The sequence below is a fragment of the Bombus huntii genome, chromosome 3 (genome assembly GCF_024542735.1).
Source record: "Bombus huntii isolate Logan2020A chromosome 3, iyBomHunt1.1, whole genome shotgun sequence".
Lineage (NCBI taxonomy): Eukaryota > Metazoa > Arthropoda > Insecta > Hymenoptera > Apidae > Bombus > Bombus huntii.
In genome coordinates, this window is record NC_066240.1 from 11,940,670 (window position 1) to 11,959,623 (window position 18,954).

Here is an 18,954-nt window from a genome sequence, read left to right on the forward strand (position 1 = left end):
AGAATAATTATTTTTAATCTTGGAATTGTAAAATGCAACGATCTTTCTCCGAAGAATAAGGAATAAGATATCAACGTTTGTATTAAATTCGAAGAATAACATCTAGACTTTATTAAACTTGATAAGCAAAAGGAGAACTCGTCTCTTATTCGAGACGTACGCGATTTCCCAGCAAAGGGACAGGAAAGTATAATTCGTGCGCGACAGTAGCGAAGAGACAGGAGAGACACGCGCACACACTTACAACTCATCACTCCACTGACAGAATCAATTTTCTTCTTCCGAGATGTTTTCCACAAAGAAGAACGCGAATCCTTTGCGCGTGCTTCTGCTCATTCACTTTGCCAGAGAGTTTAAAGAACGCGATAGCGGTTAAGCTCGCATGTTTCCAAGGAACACTTGCACGATATTATGGAAACAGTTATAATTCAAAGTATAAAAATACTTCTTTAGGGAAGCGAGTCACGTTGCTGATGAAAATATTAAGAAGAGGGAGAATCGATCCTGTCATCCTTTCGTTAACTGATCGTTCTTATTTCTCTGATCGAGGCATATGGTTTCATTCGAGAAAGGCGAAAATGTGTTCTAAATTCTCACACGAAGATAAAAAATTAATTAAATGACAAATAGCACTTGACACACAACTATGAATATTAACCCTTTGCACTCTGAGTTTCATTTCATTGTCGTTACCAGCAGCTTTTAAATATTTCATTTGAAGTTTACTTTAACTGAAAAATAAGAATTTAAATAAACGAAGGAAGAAAGAAATTCACTTAAATACCAGTTTTATTCGCACTATCGTTGTATTTTGTAATTTTTAAGCGTATGATATATTTTGAAACAATTTCCAGGATGCAATCCTGCTTTTCATTCGCACGTTTCACAAAAAAAGGTGGCACTGAAAGAACTTCGAGTGAAACTCGACGAAGGAGCTGCTGAGATAAAAACTGACGTCGAGTCACACTCGACTTAGGAGTGCAAAGGGTTAAAGACGTAATTATCGAGACCTATGCGCTAAACTCACGTGACAAAAGCTATCACATCGATTCAATACGATCTATACAACGAGCTTCCAAGGAAGAATGATATTTAATAAGATAAGAATGTTTATTTGCTTTATTGGAAATCGCGATACGAAACGGCCACGATGACCGTCTATGGGAATATTACAATATTTGTGGAACAAAGTTGATCAAGGCTATCTTCGTGTCTCGATAAATCTTAAATTTCATCGCGCGTTTAATCGAAATTCAGGATGGAAGAATCTGCGCAATACAAAGCGTTGGTGGTAAATAATAAATACTTGCATGATCCCACTTAATTATACATTCGTGCGTGAAATGATCTGGAATTAACGTCGATTGAAAGAGTATCGAATTGATTGGCGGGCGAAAGAATGTGGAAAAATGACGTACGATTGCGTGGAACAAATAGGAAATCAAGCGAGTGTCAGCGGAAGCAAATCGCCGTGAAATATTTCGCGGGAAGAAGCTTCGATTCCGTATTCCACGTAGCACGTTAGAATCCTGGGATCAGATTACCTGGAAATATCGCGTCTTCGCGTCTAAAAGTGGCGATAATCGAATGAAAAGCGAAGAATTTCACTTGCCACTGTATTGCGAAATTGTTTTCAAAAGTGACAGAAAATTGTAGAATTATTATAGGAATATTCCCCGTACATTTATTTACTTTATTGCAATTACGAAGTGCGCTAATAACGCAATGTTCGAGATAATCATTCTATCAAAAGGTCTCTTCCATATTTTCCAGTTGTCGTATTAATCCTGTCATGTAATATTTGATAATTCGATCAAGAATATTAGGAACGTAAAAGAACCGATTAACAAGACAACATTTCACTCGCGATCTCTCTTTCAAATAATTTCCAGTTCATCGAACTCTGGTTTCTGACATCGTGGTCACGAGAAGCAATTCCTACTAGCGTCTGTCTAAATTCTACAATTTTTGGAAGCTGAAGAAATTGAAATATTTAGGCAAATAACGACAAGAATAATGTTTCCCTTGTCGCAAAATCATCGACAGAGGCAACGAGATCAAACTAATATGATTCCAGGCCACATCGGTATCCAAGGTAACGAGGAGGTCGCCAACCAGGTCGCTAAACAGGCCGCCACGTCCTCAAATTCGAATGAATATTCTATGACCTCCTTCGTGGAACACTTCGTTATAGATCCTAAAAACTGATTAATCCAGCGATGACAAAGAGATTGGAGACTATAACGGCACACGCCCACGTTAAAAACATCAGCGACTCGCTCTTCCAAAAATACGATTTAACCCTCTCGTTGTTCAGAACAAACCAAGTCGCTGTTACTCGCACGCGAATAGGCCAGGCAAAAATCGCCTACTTTTATTTATCGCTAAAGGATCTATGCGAAGATTGCTACGTACCAGTCACAGGGGAAAATCTTATTTTATCCTACCACAAGTATAACACGCGTCGCATGAAGCAGAAACTGAATCCGTGTACCAAAGACAATGTCAAGAAGAACAACATCCACAAACTGCTAAGATTCATTAAAGAAATCAAAATAATCGACGGGATACTTTAAGCACATTCGCCTGCATCGTCAACAGCCTCGCAGTTGACGTTAAATCTGCTTATACAGGGTGGTTGGTAACTGGTGGTACAAGCGGAAAGGGGGCGATTCTACGCGAAAAAAGAAGTCGAAAATATAGAATAACAATTTTTCGTTCGAGGCTTTGTTTTCGAGAAAATCGACTTTGAATTTTCGCTCGGTACGCGTGCTCTTTATCGCGTCTCGTTATAACGGGTCTCACTGTAGATCGTTGTCTCAATTGACGTTATTTTTTTAATTATTTAAATTTTAAAATTTTTAAATTTTTAAATTTTTAAATTTTTAAATTTTCAAATTTTTAAATTTTCAAATTTTTAAATTTTTAAATTTTTAAATTTTTATTCTATATTTTCGACTTCTTTTTTCGCGTAGAATCACCCCCTTTCCGCTTGTACCACCAGTTACCAACCACCCTGTATAAAAATAATTCTTTTATTTCTGCCTCGAATTTTTTGTATAGCTTTATAAAGTATTATGTACATGCTGAATTGTTTTATTTATGTTCCTTAAAAATATCGCGTTTACGCAATTTCTACTCATTAGCAGATAATCCTACTTGGCTTCATGACACTTCTCAACCTTTAATCGTCGAACGAAATTTTAAAAAGATCCGTAAATGTTCGAAAACTCTGATTCTCCGCCTGTGTGATTCTGTTTCTCGTGAAACAGCGAAAATCGTTTTACGTAAAAATAATAGGGCAGATACAGGCGTTAGAACGAGGTGGTAGAAAGGTGTGCAGTGGAAATTCAGTCGGTTAACTGGGTGCAAGGACGCTCTCCCGTCAGATTTCCCGTGGTAACGTGCTGGAACCAGGAAATGAAGAGGATTCGAAGAAGAGAGAATGGTTTACGAGGAGGCACGTAGTTACAAGTTCCGCGCTCGCTTAAACCGGGCGAGTTTCCTTTTACGAGACTTCACCGTGGAAATATCGCTCCTCGTGTCCCAACGAAAGCTCAGCTCTACGATTTCGCCAGCCTTTTGGCGTTAGAAAAATATTTCTGTACTTTGAGAGAAGAACGTTCAACGACACTTTCTTTTTTAATATTCCAAACTAATTTTAATACCACAGAATCTTATCGTTGCCACTTTGGACGATATGTTCGACTCGATAATTACTTGCACTGGTTTCTCAATGTAATAGTTAAGCTTTAAAAATAAGGAACAACGTTCTCGTAATTTGCTTGAAATGTTTCTTCCGATAAAATCGAATTTTCTCTCCGAGTTCACCAAGTCGGGGTCAATTTATTTCTTTTATTGGGCCGACATTATCAAGAGAGTGTATCTTATTCCTTCGGCTGTTCAATTCGATTCGATTTGATAAATTGTAGCTTTCGACACGAGCTATCGTCAGGTATCGTCCGAAAGAGAAACGAAGAAAAATAAACCGGCAATGGTGAAACTAATAAATAGAGAGCGGATATTTATGCGAATACATATTTTTATCGACGCAGCTAAAGAGATTGAACCCGAGAAAAGATTTTTCGTCCATCAAATATTATAACTAGATTGCGAATACTTATTCAAATTAATTTTTTTTTTCATTTTATTCATTTACCTTTTTCTCTTTTTTTTTTTTTTTTTGGATATGATTAAAAAAAGGGAGGAATCTAGAAATTAGTTTCGTTCGCTAAATATTGCTGAGAGTATTACATTTCGGATATTTTGTATATTTTTGCGCATCGAGTGCACTGTCCGTATTTTCAATTTCTCTGAACTTTACTGGCAAACGCATAAATATCCGCAACCTATTTATAGAGTAAAGTACATAAAACACGAAACGTACAAAGCGAGCATCGTCCAACGAAACTACGTAAAACGAATTTTTGAAGAAACTTTATTAAAATAGCGAAACGAGTGAAACAGCTGCTTGCAAGTGTGTATTCTCTCGAAATCGATTTTTATAGGCAAGAAGAAACGCAATTACCGGACAAATTCGTGTCGCAGATGCGTGTAACTCATCGATCCAAGAAATTATTTCACGGAAATCGATTAACGAGATTGAGCAGGATTCGCGCGTGAAAATTCTCAGACTGATGAACTATTCAAGATATAAAATAAAAGAAATAGTTAAAAATAGAAGAAATAGTTAAAAAAGTATATCTAATATACCGATAATGGCTAAAAAAATTCTCTTTAATATCGTTATTTTTTTTTTTTTTTTTTTTAGAAAAATACCTAAACCGCAACTATCTTTTTGCAAACGAATCTCTTTGTACGATTTCGATGAAATAAGAGCTATGTGACACACGGTAATATCTAAATGTTCAAATTACGATTACGTTCTCGGAATCTTTACCGAGCTCGTTGCACTTCTGCTTTTCTTCAAGACAAAAACTAAAACATTACTTCCGTATACAACGTTCGATATGATGCACTTTATTAATAGATCGACAAACTGTTTCCGTACGCCTAAAGTTCTCGACGTCAATACGATTTCGATTCAAGAAGATAAATTACTGGAACAAATTTATACAATTCCTACTGTAACTACGAATCTTCATTTTGTAATGAAATAAGCAGCACTTATCTTTCCATCTAATATTTAAATTCTGTATCATCACGATTAGCGTGATAATACAGAATTATCCACCAGAAGTTTCTTTCGTTTTATAAAGTGATAATAGATGAACAAGGATTTCTGTTTTATATTATTTTATTGAATTAGGTATGATCCATTTCGTTCTATTTTTCTATTATTATGTTCGTGCATAATTCGATAAACTAATATAAAACAAAAAACATTGTGCGTCTATTATTTCCTTATGAAACGAAAGAAACTTTTCGGACAACCTGATACTTTAGTCCGTGTTGCATGATGTATTTCGTGCCGAATTTACTTTTTAGTATTAAGTAATTGAATTACTTGTGCGTAGAATGCGTAGAATGACGTGTTTGTTGCCAAATTCACGTAGCATTACAAAATATTCTATAACACGGGATATTTCAAATAAATCGATTTTTACACTTTCTGCCTTCTTTGCCAATTTCTTGCAGCTAAAATATAACTTCGTTCCTCGATGCTTATCTATTCATAATTATCCACTTTTACTTCCGTCCATTCTATATAAAGAGATAGACTATTCTATCCTATGTAAATAAGTTTTACATTAAATTATCATCTAGAGGAAAATATTCGTTGTTTTGCGATATAATGCGTTTTGTTTAGACTTCCTAAGATATAATTTCGTAGCTGTTTTAATTTCATTTAACTCTCTTTGTTGCAAAAGTTTCTTCTTAGAAACTTCGTTGGATCTGAAATTGTTCGGTTACACTTGTTTCATTTGTATTCGTTCCGTAATCGAAGAGTATTCCACGATACGTACACATATCCCTTTTCAAATGCTGTTGTCGCGTAGCAAATGAATAATTTATAGAGCAACTCATCACGACCATAAATTCATCGGTGCTGTTACGTAATGCTGTCACAGGCTGCCTTGCTTGGGATCAAGTCATGGAACATATTGTGCATATAATTGCAATGACTATCACGCGAATCTTCCGATCTGGTACCTCATCTAACATATTATGTGCTTCGATACATTTGTAACAATTTATTGGAAAATTCGCAATGATTTCGTGCTAATTGTATCGATTTACTATCGCGTTTATTTATTAGAATTCTGGTCTGCTAGACCAGTGACCGAAAATCATGGATTATAAAAATTGCACGGTTCCATCGATCACGCGATGCAGAAACCGAAGAATATGAAAGATTCGAAATTGTGGAACAACGAGAGGAGAAAGAGAAAAATAAGAATATATAAATTTTATGATTCCGGCGTCTCCGTCGATGAATTTTATAATCCAAAAGTTATAAAGTAGCAGATTCCACAGTTGCGATCGAGTCTCTGCTTGTAGAAGAACTTATTATTCAAAAATCACGGCGCGTAGATTTCCGCGGCTCCATTGTCCTCTCTGTACCTAATTTCGTACGTACTTCAGAATTCACTGAATGTACAATTCTATTATATTACTTTGCAGACACTGTAAAATCCGATATCGCTTCCTCGTGTGCAACGAATTGAACGTACGATCCAAGACGAATTCCAAGCCAATAATAACAGCTAATAAACTCTGAAATAGCTGGAACTGTGTTTTACAAATTCCAAAACCATCATCCAGATCGTTCATTGATAATATGACACGCGTCTCGTTTTATCCTTTGGATGCGACGCGAGACAGCCTTTACGTTTCCAGTTCATGAAATACAACCTTTCACGGGATTTCGTTATTTCGAAGAGCATTTTATGGTTCTACTATGGTCGTAAACAGATTCTACGACTGGAAAATAACTCCTACTGAATTCTACAACCACGATGCTCCTACGTCTTCTTTTCACTTCGATCTCCTCAAAGCTTCTACTTATTTCATCCGCAATATTTTTATTAAACGTCAATATAAGCGAAGAATTGACGAAGATCTAATTTTAATTCCATCTGTTGCATGCTTCCTCCTGTTGCTTTCCTTCCATCTTTTCTTGCGTTCGTCCTCGTTATAGCGATTCCGTGTGAAAATTCACCAACCTTATCCGAACGATTCCTCGTCGTCGGAGCTTCGACTATCGAAGGAGAAGACTTTAAGGACCGTATCTTGGCAACCATGAACGAGAATCAATTAAAGCTAAAACGCGAAGCTCCGTTGCCAGAAATAGCGTAACAGCGGTTAATCATTGAGAGTCATCACGAGGCCATATGCGGAATAAATGCTTATGAACACACCGGTAAAACTCCATCGGTATATTTTTATCGACGAGTCTATTTCTTTGGCCACTTTATAGCGGCCGAAATAAAATCTTTTATACGCTTCTCGCGATAATAAACGTATCTCGAAATCGATCAAGGCGTATGAAATATATGTTACAGAGGAGAATTCTGGATAATTCGCGTCATTCGAGATGAGGTAATTTCAGCTTGCAATCGTGCAAACGAGGACCAGCGATGCGAGCTTTAATTAATAAGCTAGAGAAATGCTTTCGGTGCGACGGTAGGTGGAAATTGTATAGCGCGGGTGAAGTGGCGTTAAACTGTAATGGAGATTTTTAGGCTGGTTCTATGTGCATGAAAATGAGAATTATATTTCAACAGATATCAAAACATGGACAGTAGCTGAATATTTGGTTTAGATTTTTAGCTTTCTATTACAAGGTAATGGAAAGAGTGGATTTTTGAGATAAGATGTGAAACGTTAAAAATACAATATTATTAAAGTAATATCAAATTAATACTAAACAACATTTGCAACTGCATTTTGGATTTTGTAACTGCAAAAACAGGTTGTACTTCGATGCAATCTTTTACGTACGAAATAATAGGAGTAGATTTTTGAAACATTTCCATGAATTTTTCAAGAACGCGATGATCACGTTTGCCTCGTAACACGGTGCGGTTGTGCGCGTATCACTATCCATCAGAGTGTTCCTGGTTTAATGAGGAATCACGTTCGAATATTCTCTCTGATAGCGACATTTCTGACAACGTTCGCAGACTGCTAAGTGAGCTGACCATACTTCGTCGATGTCGTAATTAATGGAACACACAGAGGATCGGTAAATCTCGTTAAATGCATCGACGTTCAGCAGTATCGCTCGTCGTTCGACTGAGATGGCATCGGATTTCTCGAACGAGAGAGATTCCACTTTTAGAGAAATTGTTTGCTAGAGAAGATCCGCGTTGCTAATTAAATCCCTCAGTTCGTTGATTAAGCACGAATTCTGAATAATCATGGCGACATTGCTTACAGCCTGTTAACGAGCTAAACGAAGAATTGAAGAATTACAACGAAGGAATTTATTTTTCCAATTTTCACGCGCGATATGTTCTCGATGAGATATTTAATTTTGTAAGAAAACACTGTAGTTAAACGCTCGTAAGATTATGTTAACGTGACCGAAGTGGACGTAACATTCTTAAGTGCCGTTTTATGGAACGTAAACGAAAAAGAATAAAAGAAACGCATGAAAGATGCAAAGACGCCGGAACTGATAGTAAGCCAGAACTGGTATTCATATTTACTTAAACTCGAGGCTAAGAATCGTGAACAAGGACGTGGTTATTCGTTAACGTTTTACTTCGGGATACTTCGTCGTGTTGTTGACTCAAACACGAAAAGTTTCACTTTTTTCGGTGCATTCAGATATATAGATATATCAAACTATAAAATTATAAAACTTGATTATATAAAACTCTATTTTGATATTGGGGAGATTCATTGCCATTTGGAAAATTCTAATATCTTTTATTCCTATAATGTATAGTTTATTATCAGATGATGTAACAACTTTTCTGATTTATTTACTCAATGATAAGTTGTCGCAATGATTTTTTATCGAATAAAATAAATTTGCAAAGTTTTTAGAATTCCACTGAAATATTTATTTGTGTCATTATTCTCAAACTTTTATAGTTTCGAGCGACTGAATTTCACACACGTTCAGTGACATTATAAATCAAGAAATATCACGAGGTTCACGATCGCCAAACAGATTTATAGTAACCTATTTGAATTTCATGCGAATGCACACCGAATACAATGTTCTTCTGAATACGGTATTTAATATATTTTGAAGTTCAATTCGTCGAAAATTGTATTTGTTATACAATTATCTATTGTATTATATTTTTATCGTATTATCATATTATTATACACTTATTTCGCTTCGTGATCCTGTTAACCAAGAATATTATTATTTACAAATCGATTTCGCATTGTTTTATCGATTTCCGTCGGTATCTGAAAAGCGTTATTTTTCTTTTTTCCATTGCGAGCAAGTGCATTTTCATTAAATCTCTCTGGTGATACGTTTTCATCGAAGAATCGCATCGAATTAAAATGTTCGGGAGCATTTTGAAAATAAATGAAAAATATTTATATCTGTCGGAACGTTCGTAATAAATCGCTTTTGTACGAACGAATAGAAGGATTCTGAAGAAACGTGAAATATGCATAAATCGATCACCTAACGTTAGAACGCGTTTTGTTAAATTTTCGTTTCTATTTCGAAAAAATATTAGTCACTTTCAAATCTCTGTTCACTTTGAAATTTACAGGCGGAGAGAGACTGGAATATATTAAAAGAATGACAAGCCTTAACAAAAGACACCGTTGCTTTCTATTTCGAACTGATTCATTTTTCACACGGATTTTCTTCAACTCGTACACCTTGCGTATTCAAAAAATAACCGCGAAACGTTTCTGTGCTTCGCATAAAGAAAATTACGTCTTTTTACACTTAGGTAAATCAATTTTTCAACTTTCAAAAAGATCAACCAGGCTAGAATAATACAAACTCGAATAGTCAAAGTCGCGTTACCATTAACAATGCAATTTCTACAATTTATTTTTCTAGTCTATCCTTCGTTCAGTTTCGGTTTTTTTATTTTCCTGTCGTTCTTCTTTATATTTCGATCGCTAATCTTGCAACAAATATTTCTCTCAAAAGAGTAACGAAATATTTCGAACATCTGCACCGTGATACTCCTACTTCGCTGAGTGGCAGTCAAAGTGTTAACCACGATCGAGTAACTCAAATTTGATCGAATAGCAGAGTATTGTGTTGTAATATACAGGGTGGTTGGTAACTGGTGGTACAAGAGGAAAGGGGGTGATTCTACGCGAAAAAAGAAGTCGAAAATACAGAATAAAAATTTTTCTTTTTAATTTTTCCATCGAGACAACGATCTACAGTGAGATCCGTTATAACGTACCGCACGCGTATCGAGCGAAAATTCAGTCGATTTTCTCGAAAACAAAGCCTCAACCCCCCCCCCCCTGCTTCTACCACCAGTTACCAACCAGCCTATATAATATAATAACATAGATTCGTCCTGTATTTATATTTATTATATAAATGAGAAAACGAAACGAATATCATGTTACAATTTAATATTTTCCATATACCATTCATTTCAATTTCTTTTAATATACATACGAATTTCGTACTATTCGGTCGTAAGGTAAATTTATCTTCTTCTCATATTTATTTTTGCTAATATATATGTGTGTGTGTGTGTGTGTGTTCATGTGACTATGTAATATATGTATACAGGACGACTCTATGTTACAACGTAGTGATCTTCTGGGAGCACGATGATGGTAGATGTAAAGATTTCGTCAAAAAGTCTACTCACCTCAGTTTGCATATCCATATTAACCATTTTTAATGAAGCAGAACACGTAACGTCTTCGAACTGTGGCGGTCTCTGTAACAAACAGAGATGAAAATACATATTAGAACGAAAAATCGGAAATTATTTGTACGTTATATCGTCGAGAAGGTTCACAAACGAATTTAGGAAATATTTAAAGCTAACGTATCTTTGCAGAGCTCGCGCTTTATCAAGTAATACGCGCATCATTTTTCTCGGGAATTTTTATTGCTTATTACGTAGCTTCATGATCACTTTTGCGAAAAACTTGTTTTTTTTCGGTATTTAATACGTTGAAGGTATTTCTGCAAGCTTTCGAAGTACTCACTCTCTCGTTATAAAAAGATTTCGTAAAAGCCAAGATAAATAATAGTCCGCTTTTTATTATCCGCTTTTCACCAAAGTATAAGATACAACGTTTTTGTTGGAAACTGGCACCAATGCCGAATTTTTTTCTCTGGTTCGTGCGTTTAACATTCAACGGTACTCAGCAGCTGCCAAAGAAAAAGAAGGTATTTTGCAAAATTTTATGAAAGTTTACGAATCTTCCAGTCCCATCAAACACGAGACATATGGAGTGTATTAACTGACAAAGACGTTACGTATTTTTCGAACAATCCAATATATCAAAAATTATTTCGTTCGCGTAGAGAAATTATCACATAGCCAAAGGGAAACATTTTGTCCGATCGCCATACATAAGCAGCTGTGCTTACTATCATCGAAGAAACATATGTAAATATATATTATAAATAAATGAATAAATAACACGCTATTAAAGAAAGGTGATTACTATACTGAGCATAAAAGCGAAAATGTCTATAGGTCGAAAGCAAAATTAAATAAATCAACCACATTCTTTATTTTTACTATAATTGCAAATTCCATACATATTTATGGAACACATTCAGTTACGCATAATCAGAATGAACGAAAAATTGCGACGAATACAAGCAACGACGAGTCTACTGAAAGGGATTAAAAAGGAGGCAATCCCCAACGTCTCTCCCTCGATTTCCTCCATAAATTTAATGAATATGAAACGTCTACACGATCCTGTTTAACTTTAAACTGTTTACACTTCAATTATCAATATCGTCGTTACGTTCTATCAACGTGATTAAACTCGGATATCTCGCGCAAACGGATAGTAAATTACAGGGAATTTCCTCGATAAATCTGCTGATGCTTTTTACACTCCCGAGAGTTTGCTCGATAACAAATTGTTTACACTTCGGTTATCGTCATTACGTTCTATTAACATCGATAAGCTCGAAAATCTTACGCAAACGGAAGAGAAGTCAACTCCAAACTTTCGCTCGATATCGGCTGCAAAGGATTCAGGAGAGGCGGTGATGGCGAGGGGGGATGGAGGGAGCGAATGAAAAAATCTTCTATTTAAAAAATTACGAATAAGGCTAAACTTTAATAGAAATACAGATAATGGACAATAGACGATCCGTAAAGAGATCGCGCGTATGATATCGTACGTACTTAAGCAAAGGGCTGGGAACTTTGCCAGAATTTAAAGAAACGTGGAAAATGACAAATTTTGTTTGATGCGGGGCGCTACGAGAGACATTCCGATAAATTACGATGCGAATCCATGAAATACGCGAGGGGAGAAAATGTTCGCTAAGAAGATTTGTCGAAGGAATTTTTAGAAATGAATTACGTTACGCTACCTTCATCTGGCGATTTATCTTCAGATATTCGATATTTCTTTAAATCCCATCTCGAGCTATAAAAAGAAATCCAATCTCTGGCGCTCTTCGTATTATGTTTTTCAGCTTTATTCTTTGTCGCTATTTCCGCGAGTCCGAGTTCCATCGATACATATCGAAGATTGAGTAGAAAAATTCGATAATCCAAAATCCACTTTCTCTGCAATTTCTCTGCAATGTGTTTTGAACGATACAAGAAAACAAACGGTAATAAGAGAAAGAAAAAAAGAAAAGGAACGACAGTCGATAGAACAGATACGGATTACTATCGGAATAAGCCTCCGTTCTCTTTCACACTGTGAAAAATGCTCGTACGCTGTTAACGCAATAGCTTACGACATCGGGGCAATTCGTTTGACGAACAGATAAAAATGCAAATTCATCGACACAACGATGATAACATCTCGATAGAAACTTTGACCCGAATTCGAAGGTTTATTTAAATTTGAGAAATATGCCGTATTCTGTTTAATTAACTTATGAAAGATGAAACGGTGGAAAAATATGCAACAACTGCGTAAACTGAAAATTATTGAGCAACATAAATAGAGTCATTAGATACAAAGGTATGTTAGGGTAATAGACAGTTTACAGAAACCAACTATACAAACGACGGATACGAGAAATATTTCTACGCTTTAAAAAAGAATAGTTTTCATCATAGTACTATAAATAAAATAGAAAAACCAACGCGCTAGAAAGAATTGTGAGAAAAAAAGATACCGAGAGAATCTCCGCAATCTCCTTACGATCGCCACGTTCAAGGACAAAATTCAACGACGTAAATTCATTGAAAAATATTCCAAATGAAACGTTAACGAGTGTCAACTACCTTGAGAATTGTCAGAGGCAATTGAAAGAATTGCACATATTTTTCTTTGTCCCTGGTAGTAATTCATTTTGTTTTCAACTTTTACGAAATTACATGCTATATCAAAATCAAATCGTCGCAGACCATTTTATGTGAAAAACAAACAAATCTAGATCTAAGCTGTGTTATTCCTGGAAGGACTAGGGTAAGCAATTCTTTCCCGGCTCAACCGCTTCTTTCAAGGCAGCAGATCTATCGAAGACTATCACGAACACGGTTTAATCCCAAATATTCTCCACAAAGACTAGTAGTCACGTTTCAAGCAACATCGTTTCCACGAACACTGCGCGATCTTCGATTTAACCTAGGAACAGCATCGGTAGAAGCGTCTGGCTGTCTGCCAGCTTCCGACGAGTTAACCACCGACCGCAACTTTCCACTGCCAGTCCATGTCAGTCGCCACTATGACGCAACTAACACATTACCGACGATTAAATACTTTTCTAAACGTACATTCAAAACCACCATATGTTACGTAATTTTACCACGTTAAAGTTTTCATCGATACGGGTACAGTGAAGTATGCTAAAACGATCTCGATGAACTTTAAATGTCCTTATTTGTTACAACAGCAGCCTGTTCTATCATACACCGAGATACGAAAATACACTTTTAGCCATAAGTACTGCAAAACAACAGCCAGTATTTCATACGAATTAAACGCATTCCACTGCTTGCATTTTCTAGTTATTTTTCACAATTTTGTTATTTCGTTCGCATCGCGTACGTCCATTGTAATATAAAATACCAAATAAAGAAAAGCGTTCGAGCTTCGTCTAATAAATGTAACGAGTTGGTGAGTAGAAAGCTTCAATGAAAGATAAAAGAACACAGGCGTACGAATGATATAAAATTACTTTATATAATTTTTACACATTGTGGTCTCACGTTTATACTCTTTTACTCGTCCAGGTCTCAGTCAATTAGCTTTTCTATTATATTTTACTGGCTCGTGGCTAATGCTGTAAAGCAAAATAATTGAAAAGAACACGTTTAACTGAGATTTCCGAGATTATTAAAATATGAATAAATACACGATGAACTTTACAAGTTTACAAAGGATAAGAAATGATAATCTAACGATAAAGTTCTGGTTACAACTGAGAAGCTTAGCTTTTAAAGTACAACCATCATTTTTATTCGTCGCTGTATGTTTTATCATCCGTCTTTGTCGTGGTATTCTGATTTTAATCGTAAGAATTATTCGGCACAGCGTTCGTTTGTTGTACACGCTCCATTCACGTTTCACGAATCTAATCCTTGGCATCGTTTCTAGCAGTCGAACTATCGACAAATTGGACAGAATGTAACACGATGTTTTCTCATCGCGTTTAAAAGCTGTGGACGTTCTTTCCGTTTAACTGGACGTGTATTTTCTCGAGTTAAGTTCGATGGGCGAAAGAACATATCAGCAACAAGTTGAATGATAAAGCAAGGTTACAAGCGTTGTAAACAATATTGCGATAACGAGAAGCGATGAAGGGAGGTTCCGTGGAAAAAAGCTCGCGGTTGTAGTTCATCAATAAACGTCCGGAGTATGTATGTTAAAATAGATTTATAGCAACAGCTGCGCCAAGAAGTTGAACCGATACGAAAACCTTCGAGTTTACGGAGTTTCTGGTCAGCGATTTGTGGTTCTTTGTCGAAAATTAATTTACTTCGCCTGGATTTGATGGTCTAATTATACCCATGGATTTATTTATCGAGCCAATTATATTTTACAAGTATACTTTTACAGATGTAACGTTCGCATACAATTTCGAAAATGAGGATAATTATACGTGATATCGCTACGCGTGAGAATATACGTATTTGTTAAATTGAGAAATAGTTATACGTATTTCCTTCGAAGTAAGTGTAAAAGTTAATTCTCTCAAAGTTTAATAAAATTTAGTCGTAATAGGTTTCATTTAAATTTGATTGTAATTTTATTCGTTCGCCGATATAGGTCATTCTTGATTTAAAGATATATTATTATCTCCAAGTTTAAGGCAATTTAGTCATAATGACTTTTACAGAATTGAAATAAAGGGCTGAAAGTGGGAAAATTAAGATAACGATTTAAAGCTTCGTGGAACGATATTTCGAGCTTCCATTAATCTAAAAATCTAGGCGAAACACAGTTTGCAGCAGTGAAGGAAGTTTACTATAAATTATGCCATGTCTAAAAGCTTGTACGTAAATTCGCGATAAATCAGCCAATGGGGTTACTACATGGGGTTAAAGTTTTCTCACTTTACTTGAAACCATGGAAAAGATTTGAATAACTGAATAACTAAAAAAAAAGAGGGGAAACAATGAGAAATATGCGTTTGTTGAAGGTTTATAAGACAAAACTGTTTATAAGAGTAAAGCTGAATCTTTAGAACAGGCTATCTACCTAGCAAATGTACGGAGAAAATATTATAAATTTGTTTGGAACGAGAGCATATTAAAGCTGAAAGCTCAATAAAAATAAATAAAGAAAACGAAAGGAGACAAATTTGCAAACTGAATTGATCTACGTCCTACAAATTTTTTATCTCACGATAGTATTTCAATTTATAGGATCGTAGTTACAGCGAAAGCTGTTCTCTGCAGCTGCGTCTAAATGATTTTCGTCTGCGTGCAAATTCTATGAACGAAAATCGTTTGACATCGAACGAAGCTATCGTTTTGTTAAAAAGCAGTGAGATTTAGCAGACTTCGTGCTGGTGACTTTAATGTAGTTCTTTTTTTTTCGACTCTAAATAAATCTCGTCAAGTCCAGAAACACCGAGAGAAATTGCGGTTCCAGAAGTAATTGCAAGGCCGTTTAAACGCGTCATTGTTTTCCTATACGATTTCTTTGGACTAAAACGACTTTACCTCGAGTCACAAATAAAAATCGTAAATGAAGAATTTCCTCCGATACAACTAAACTTATACCGCGTTTTCTGCACTGCGATAAAATAAACGTTTCAATGTCACCACTGATTTTATTACAAACTCGATAATCGAAGAACGCGTCGGATACGTAAAACCAATTATAGAAAAGTGTAATTTCTCACGTAATTCGAAAACACTATAATTTCCTTGAGTAATATATCCTGTAATTAATATCGCCAATTAAATATTCATCAATTCCATTTTATATGTATGATACTTGTATCGTAATCCTATCGATTAATATCCCCACAAAATTGCTAATTTCAAACAACCCTATTTAAATACCAATTAACCGGTCTGCTCATTAACGAGACAGAGTCACTCGAATCTATCGTTCATTCTAATTACGCGGCAACTTCATCAGCGACATTTTATCTTAAATGCAGACGAGCGGCATTTTTCTGCGCGATATCGTTGCCATCGTGTACCTGTCTTTTCTTTCTTCTTATTCGGAAAACGAAGAAACACGTATAGTCGCTGATACGCGTACAACCTCGCACCTTTCGAGTTTATTTTTCTCGAAAACGAAGCTTCGAACGAAGAAGGTTATTCTCTTTCTCCACTCATCTTTCTATGTGCAATTAACACTCGACCGCTTGTGTCGCGATTTTGGAGACACCCTATATATACAACAACGGTATACCATCCTTGAACAAGTAACGCAACTTTGCCACTCGTTTCGGCTAATAAACTAAATGCTCGGTCCATGAGTAGTATTTAATACTAGTATTTATGTTCTAGTAACAGTTCCAATACGCGGCTAACGTGCCATTTTAATACTAACACGGCTTTGATCTGTTAAGATCGAACATCATCGACGATTAAAAATGACCGAAAGATGAAACGTGAAATTGCGACAATCGCAGTCAGCTTTTTTCGTTGGACGTTGACCAAATGGTCTATTATTGAAAGTAAAATACTGAATAAAATGGAATCGAGTTAGAACGCGGAAAACTTTTTTTGGAAACAAATTGGTTTCGGCGAGGAGATTTTTTCTCTTTTTTTTTTTTACTGCCGAAATCAGCCAGATCGACACTCTTCTTCTTTAAAATTTGGCACAGAATAAATTGGGATTTTTTTAGGTGTCGGTCGGGCCGACTGGAATCTCTTTTTCAGAAATCAGATTAACGTAAAACAGGTGTCTTCTTAAAATTAGGTTTCGACTAAATTAAGGATGCTTTTTAGGAACTCCTTTTGATGAAAACGGGAATCTTTCGTTTAAACAGTTTAACTGATTTTTTTCCTTTGTTAGAAATCGGTTTGCGCTGGCTAGAGAATATTTTTCTGAATCAAATTGCCAATGAAACAGGACCTTTTTCAGGATTAAACTAGATCAAAAATACCTTTAGCAATAATATTTGTTAAATTGGAGATTCTTTTTTTAATCGGTATAATCTGTAATGGCTTTTTTCTAGAAATTAAACTGACTATAGATTTTTTTTTCAAAACAGCTTAGGAACAAAAATGTTTTGTAATCATCCGCTTTTTTTTAAAAAAAAGTTTACTTCTTTTACCAGAAAAGGTGGCCATCTTTTTCGTATATTACGATTCATTACAAAACATTGTAATATTCGCGAGCGTCTAAATTCACATGTCATACGACGCGTGTCTTTAATTACTTTAGTTCGCTCAATTGGATCCATATACGTCTCTTCGAATTACAGGATTTAGAAGTTACATCTAATCTCGCCACTTGACACGCGGCAGAGCAAATCTCCAGCAACACGCTAACGTTTAACGTGTTTACTTCAACGAAGTGACAAACAGGTGCTACAGCCGTTTACAACTACGGGTTATATGCCATGTCTTGATGATTATCGAGGATGTCTGAAGCTTGTTCTGACAAGCAGCTAACTGTTTTTCCAGCCAACTAACGTTCAACTGAGAAGTTGATTGCTCCGTGAAATAAACCATTGAAACCTTGATTACTTCGATTGCCAACGATTTCCGATTGTCAAGGCGATCGATACCTAACTGGTCATTAAGATGAAAAGTATTCTCCCTTCCCTTCGACTCGTTCAATGACGGACGAAGCATTCTCTAAGAAATTGTGCAACTAGTACGAAGAAATTGTGTATCCGTTCGATTAAAAAGTTAATCGTTCTACAGCTCTTGTTAAAGACAAAGCGGATTATGAGATTTCATTTCGTATCAACGGTATTAAGACGCGTACCGATCTCGTACGAAAGGCGATAATTGACACAGGTTACTAGTAAGACGATTAGTCGGATAGAAATTTACACGTATGCAAGAGTTACAGAAAATATAGTAAATTAAGAATTACGTGCCGGTTCTTAGAATCTTCCAGTGGATCGTTTAGATACGAGGGAAAATTGAAATTCGATTTAAGGAATTATTCAGAGAAAGAACGTTTTAGGATTTTGTTCGTATGTAAGTTTAAGCTATTTAGCTAGCCACTGGCTGCATTGTGTCAGTTGCAAAGTACCAAAACATTATGCATAATTTATATTTAACGTTGCTCTGTCGGGAGAATTGAAACTAAGATTGAAGTTTAAATTAAACTTTGTTGCACGAGAACCATAAATCACGCAACGAGTCAGACTCTATGTAAAAGATTTAAATAATCGATAATATACAAAGGAAAGTAGATTCGCTATATAAATTGATATCGTAAGAAATTATAATAAGAATGAATTCCCTAAAGATTCTTCAGGATTGGACTATCGTAAGCGTGCCGATACTT

The 18,954-nt window shown here is 35.7% G+C and overlaps 1 protein-coding gene across 15 annotated transcripts in view; it reads right to left on the bottom strand.

Moving 5' to 3' along the window:
* Positions 1-18,954, bottom strand: part of LOC126863629 (calcitonin receptor-like) — a 166,227-nt gene that overhangs the window by 125,162 nt on the left and 22,111 nt on the right. For 14 of the 15 annotated variants that reach the window (XM_050613985.1, XM_050613980.1, XM_050613986.1 and 11 more), the window contains one exon: positions 10,731-10,802. In XM_050613985.1, coding sequence (XP_050469942.1) covers positions 10,731-10,757 — 27 coding nt within the window. In that variant the 5' untranslated portion in view covers positions 10,758-10,802. Of the gene's footprint in view, positions 1-10,730; positions 10,803-12,433; positions 12,455-18,954 lie in introns of those variants that run through there. The other variant, XM_050613981.1, reaches the window with a different exon arrangement.